Source organism: Tarenaya hassleriana, unplaced genomic scaffold, assembly GCF_000463585.1.
Source record: "Tarenaya hassleriana unplaced genomic scaffold, ASM46358v1 Cleome52, whole genome shotgun sequence".
Taxonomy (NCBI): Eukaryota; Viridiplantae; Streptophyta; class Magnoliopsida; order Brassicales; family Cleomaceae; genus Tarenaya; species Tarenaya hassleriana.
The window spans coordinates 611497-617424 of record NW_010967884.1 but is presented as its reverse complement, the minus strand read 5'-3'; the positions used below and the strand labels follow the sequence as shown (position 1 = coordinate 617424).

The 5928-nt window shown below is 39.4% G+C and overlaps 1 protein-coding gene across 2 annotated transcripts; it reads left to right on the top strand.

Moving 5' to 3' along the window:
* Window positions 1–929: 929 nt before the first annotated feature.
* On the top strand, window positions 930–5928 carry LOC104827654 (squamosa promoter-binding-like protein 1). Of its 2 annotated transcripts, XM_010560869.2 has the most exons (11): window positions 930–2093; window positions 2303–2484; window positions 2602–3080; window positions 3140–3172; window positions 3275–3349; window positions 3443–3550; window positions 3647–3764; window positions 3884–4025; window positions 4195–4348; window positions 4563–5138; window positions 5270–5928. In XM_010560869.2, the coding sequence occupies exons 1-11, from the start codon at window positions 1498–1500 to the stop codon at window positions 5732–5734; spliced, it is 2928 nt and encodes a 975-aa protein (XP_010559171.1). In that variant the 5' UTR covers window positions 930–1497; the 3' UTR covers window positions 5735–5928. The 2 variants fall into 2 exon arrangements, with proteins under 2 accessions (XP_010559171.1, XP_010559170.1); XM_010560868.2 differs by lacking the exon at window positions 3140–3172 and having other exon boundaries at window positions 2602–3101.

The window sequence follows — 5928 nt, the reverse complement described above, 5'->3', positions numbered from 1 at the left end:
TAAAACATATAATAATTATACACATATATAGATATATATGTATCATATGTATATATATGTATATATGTATATATAAATATATTTATATATGTATATAATTTTAAAATTTTTATAAACATGTTTATATATGTGTATAATTTTATGAATATATATAATTTTTAAATTTTTTTTTATTATTTTATTATTTTATTTTTATTTTTTATTAATTAATATTATTAAATATTAGGGATTGATGATGTGGCAGATGACTAGGATGCCATGTCAGTATTAAATAATATTGTTTTTCGTTCAAGGTTTTATTTATTATTTACCAATTTTTAAAAGTATAGAGTTTTAATTGCCAATTTTTAAAAGTACAATGTTTTTTTGGATCAAAAAAAAGTATATAGTTTAAATTGAGACGAGAGAAAAGTAAAGGGTTTTAAATGAAATTATCTCTAAAACATATAATAATTATACACATATATAGATATATATATATCATATGTATATATATGTATATATGTATATATAAATATATTTATATATGTATATAATTTTAAAATTTTTATAAACATGTTTTTATATGTGTATAATTTTTATGAATATATATAATTTTTAAATTTTCATTTTTATTTTTATTATTTTATTTTTATTTTTTATTAATTAATATTATTAAATATGAGAGATTGATGATGCGACAGATGATTGGGATGACATGTCAGCATTAAATAATATTATTTTTCGTTCAGGGTTTTATTTGCCAATTTTTAAAAGTATAGAGTTTTAATTACCAATTTTTAAAAGTACAATGTTTTTTTGGATAAAAAAAAAGTATAGGGTTTAAATTGAGACGAAAAAAAGTATAGGGTTTTAAATGGAATTATCCCTTAAATAAATTTGTGTTTTTTTTAACCAACTTTGTTTCCTTCTCTGTACTGTATGGAGATGAATGAATGCTTTTAATCTAACCATTTCTATCTACTACCATACCATAACCGTCTGCAATATCCGATCCATCACTCCTCAGGCATCGTCACCCTCACCATCTCCATCACATCATCATCGGCTGGATTTTCTCCGGTGGCCGTCCTATCGTTATTCCCAGCGTCGTCAGCTGTCTCTGGAGGTGCTTCTTGTTCTGTGTGGTTGGACGAAGCTACAGGTCAGTTCTCTGTCCTTTTCGGCGTGGAGGAGCCCTCGGGTCGGATTTTTTGAGGGTTGTTTCATGGTTCTCCCATGGCGAAAGAGCTTTAGTTGATTCGTGCTTTTGATATGGACAAGCGCGTTGCGTTTAATTAGAGCCATGGATCTGCCACTGTGGTTTCTGGGGTTTGGGGAAAAAAGCAAGGCTGACTAAGGCGAGTCTGAATTTGGGTTTTCATGGGTTTGTGCTCTAATCTACAAGATGAATTGGATTTGATTTGATTTGATTTCTTCTGTACCGTGAATTTGGATATTTTGAGAGTACAATCACTTGATTTGGCTCTCTCGTGAGCTTTGGTGGACATTTCTGCAATGGAAGATAGGGTTGAAGGTGAAGCTCACCGTTTCTATGGTGTTAGCGCCATGGATCTTCGGGCTGTAGGTAAAAGGATTGCTGAGTGGGATTCGAATGATTGGAAATGGGACGGTGACCTGTTCGTGGCTAGACAGTTAAATCCTGGCTCTAGTGAAACCATGGGGCGCCAATTTTTCCCTCTCTGCTCCGCTATTCCAACCACTGGAAACTCATCGAACAGCTCTTCCACATGGTCAGATGAAGGGAACATAGAAATGATGGAGAGAGGGACAAGGGGATTGGACAAGAAGAGGAGGGCTGTCGTGATTGAGGATAATAACTTGAGGGATGATGCTGGTAGCCTCACTCTGAAGTTGTGCGGACATGGTTATCCTGCTGGTGATAGAGAGACTTTGGACATAAATGGTGCGAAGGCGACAAAAGCTGGTGGAAGTGTTCCCAGTCGGGCAGTTTGTCAGGTGGAAAACTGTGGAGCTGATTTGAGCAGGGTGAAGGATTATCATAGACGGCATAAGGTGTGTGAGATGCACTCCAAGGCTAGTAGTGCACTTGTTGGAGGAATTATGCAGCGGTTCTGTCAGCAGTGTAGTAGGTAAATCTTCCTTCAGAGCTTTTTAGATCAGATACAGTAACGTGAAAATTTTCAACTTTGGTATTCTCAATCTGCTCCTTGTGATACCCAATGAATGACTAAGTCCAAGGATCATTTGCCGTGTGCTTATATCGATAGATTCTTTCTGCAGTTTGTTTCTGTAGCTGCATCATAGACCACATGGTTAAGCTATAAAAGATGCTGTGCAGGTTTCATGTCCTTCAAGAGTTTGATGAAGGAAAGAGAAGTTGCCGAAGACGTCTGGCTGGGCATAATAAACGTCGGAGGAAGACAAATCCTGATACTGGTGGCAATGGGAATCCTCTGGGTGATGATCAAACAAGCAGTTATTTGTTGATTAATCTCTTGAAAGTACTCTCCAATATGCATTGTATGTTGCTTTAGTCTTATCTTTTACTTTCACTAAAAATTATATTTGACATGATCTTTTTCTGATTTTGGTCTTAATCCACTAGTAATTAGTTGTTAATTCTGTTTTCTGTTGCAGCCAATGGATCGGACCATGCGGGTGATCAAGATCTTTTATCCCATCTTCTGAAAAGCCTTGTGAGCCATGCTGGTGAACAAATCGGAAAGAACATTGATGGACTTCTGCAGGGAAGAGTCCAATCATCTCTAAATGTTGGCAACTCTCATTTGCTTTCAAATGGGCAATCCCCTCAGGAGGATCTAAAGCCTCTTTCAGTAAATGAATCTGAAATGCCTCGACAAGAAGTATATGTAGATGTTACTCGAGGTGCAGAAGGCGTGAATTGTTCTCCAAAACGGGTCAGAGTGAATGATTTTGATTTAAATGACATTTATATAGACTCGGATGATGGTACAGTGGATGTAGAGAGATCACCACCTATGAATCCAACAACTAGTTCTCTCGATTATCCTTCGTGGATACGCCAAGAATCACATCAGTCTAGTCCACCTCAGACGTTACAAGCAGAACCCCAGCAAAAACAAATTCTTAAACATGTGCAGTCCAACGATGGGAGGGCATGAGAATACCTGAGCATCTATGCTGGAACTAGAAGGTGAGTGGTCATAGTTCCAGCATAGATGCTCAGGTATTCTCATGCCCTCCCATCGTTGGACTGCACATGTTTAAGAATTTGTTTTTGCTGGGGTTCTGCTTGTAACCTAATTTTATTTTTCTGCTCTACCTTCAGGGCCGCACAGATCGTATCGTATTCAAACTATTTGGGAAAGAGCCAAATGATTTTCCTGTTGTTTTGCGAGGACAGGTATACAATCTTGAAACTTCAGTTTCTGCAGCTGCTGTAATACTTTAAGTGATTTGAAAAGTGATATTTGTGTTTGAAATTTTGAACCTCCAGATTCTTGACTGGTTATCACATAGTCCAACTGACATGGAGAGCTACATTAGGCCTGGTTGTATCGTTTTGACCATTTACCTTCGTCAAGCTGAAGGTGCTTGGGAAGAAGTGAGATTTCTTTTGACATTCTCTCTGCTTGGCCATCTCATCTCTCTTGTTAGAAGTTTCAGACTCATGAAGTGTTGCATTTTCTTTTTCTTTCAGCTTTGCAGTGATCTGGGTTTCAGTTTGAGGAGGCTTCTAGATCTTTCAGATGACCCTTTCTGGACAGATGGATTGATTTATGTCAGGGTGCAGAACCAAATAGCATTCGCTCTTAATGGTGAGTTTTGGGAATGCCTCTCTTCCGCTTCCATCTTTCCATGGTGTTACTTGTGTCATCTCACATTTGATGTGTCTCTTGTTTGGATTGCTGAACCCTTCTTTTCTTTTGGGCTGCAGGTCAGGTTGTTGTGGACACATCCTTGCCTCTAAGAAGTCGCAATTGTAGCCAAATCTTTTGCGTAAGACCGATTGCAGTGGCTGCAACTGGAAGGATTCAATTTACAGTAAGAGGCACCAACCTCCGAAAACCTGGCACGAGGTACATTACATATACATAGCTTTGTGCTCTATACACATATACATAGCTTTGTTTGTCTTCATACCCACTAAGATTGTGTTACAATTTGACCCTTTGTTATCATGCATGCCCCTGTCTCATTCTCTGCAGTGAAAATCTTCAAATGCATCTCTTTTACAATGTTTTACAGGTTACTTTGTGCTGTAGAAGGAAAATATTTGGTTCAGGAAGCGACTCTAGAATCAATGGATGGGAACGATGACCTCGAGGAGGAGAACAATGAGGTTGAGTGTATCGAATTTTCATGTGATATGCCTGCTGCAAGCGGACGGGGGTTTATGGAGGTGAGAGCTACCTTATATTTTCATTCGTTCTTTTATTGCAATGAGATCGGCGAATTTTAAAATGGTTTTTCATGTTTGAGTATCTCTTGATTTGCTTTTTCTCAAAATTTTCTTTCCCAATGATTTGGACAACATTACAAATCAAGCTTGATTATTTCTCTTCGCCTGGTGAATTATGTAGAATATTATATCTAATGAGCTGATTGATATCCAGGTAGAAGACAATGGCCTCAGCTGTAGCTTCTTTCCTTTCATAGTGGTTGAGGATGATGTCTGTTCTGAAATCCGTATGCTCGAGAGCACGTTAGAGTTTACTGGCACAGATTCTGCAAAGCAGGCTATGGATTTTATTCATGAAATCGGCTGGCTTCTTCACAGAAGTAAACTGAATTCAAGACTCGGGCAAGAGTCGAAGCCTAATGGAAATTTATTCCCTTTAAGACGGTTCAAGTGGCTAATCGAGTTTTCGATGGACCACGATTGGTGTGCTGTGATAAAAAAGCTGCTAACCATTCTCTTTGACGGAACGGTTGGTTCAGAACAAGGTCCATCCTCTGATTCTGCCCTATCCGAACTGTGCCTTCTTCACAGAGCTGTGAGGAAAAACTCTAGACCCATGGTCGAGATGCTTCTCCGGTATGGTCCCAAGGAGCAGAATTTATTGGGCAATGAGATCAGATTGTTCAGACCTGATGCCACCGGCCCGGCTGGTTTGACACCTATTCACATTGCAGCCGGTAAAGACGGCTCAGAAGATGTGTTGGACGCCCTGACTGAAGATCCTGGAATGGTGATTGAATTTTTCCTCTCTTCTTCAACCATTCCCTCAAGATTTGAGAAACATATCGGTATCTTAACCTGACCTCACGAGTTACTGTATCAAATTCTCTAAACAAGAACTCCTCCTCACATCTGATGCAGGTTGGACTCGAAGCCTGGAAGAATTCCCGGGACAGCACGGGCTTCACACCCGAAGACTATGCCCGCCTTCGCGGCCATTTCTCCTACATCCATCTCATCCAACGCAAGCTCAAGAAGAAATCCACCACTGAAGAGCACGCAGTAGTGGTCGATATCCCTCTGTCTTTCCCTGATACTGCCATTGAGAAAAGTCACCAGAAGCAGAAAACCGGGCTGAGACCCTCCGGCTTGGAGATCGCTCTGGCCAACCAGGCCAAGTCTTCGCACTGCAAGCTATGCGACCAGAAAATGGCATATGGGTTTGGACCGGCAGTCAGGTCTGTGGCCTACAGACCGGCGATGCTGTCAATGGTGGCCATAGCAGCAGTCTGTGTCTGCGTGGCCCTTCTGTTCAAGAGTTGCCCGGAAGTGCTTTACGTGTTCCAGCCCTTCAGGTGGGAGTTACTTGCCTATGGAACCAGCTAGAGTAATTTTACTATGGACCACCCAAAGTATTGAAAATAACCGCCTAAAATAAGGCTATATGATATATAATAATTTATAAATGATTAACTTGCTTGTATTTGTATGTTTGATATATATACACACACAAAATATGGCGTTGAAGACGGATCTCATGTACAACAAGTACCACCTCTGGAATTTTGGGGTCTCTCCAA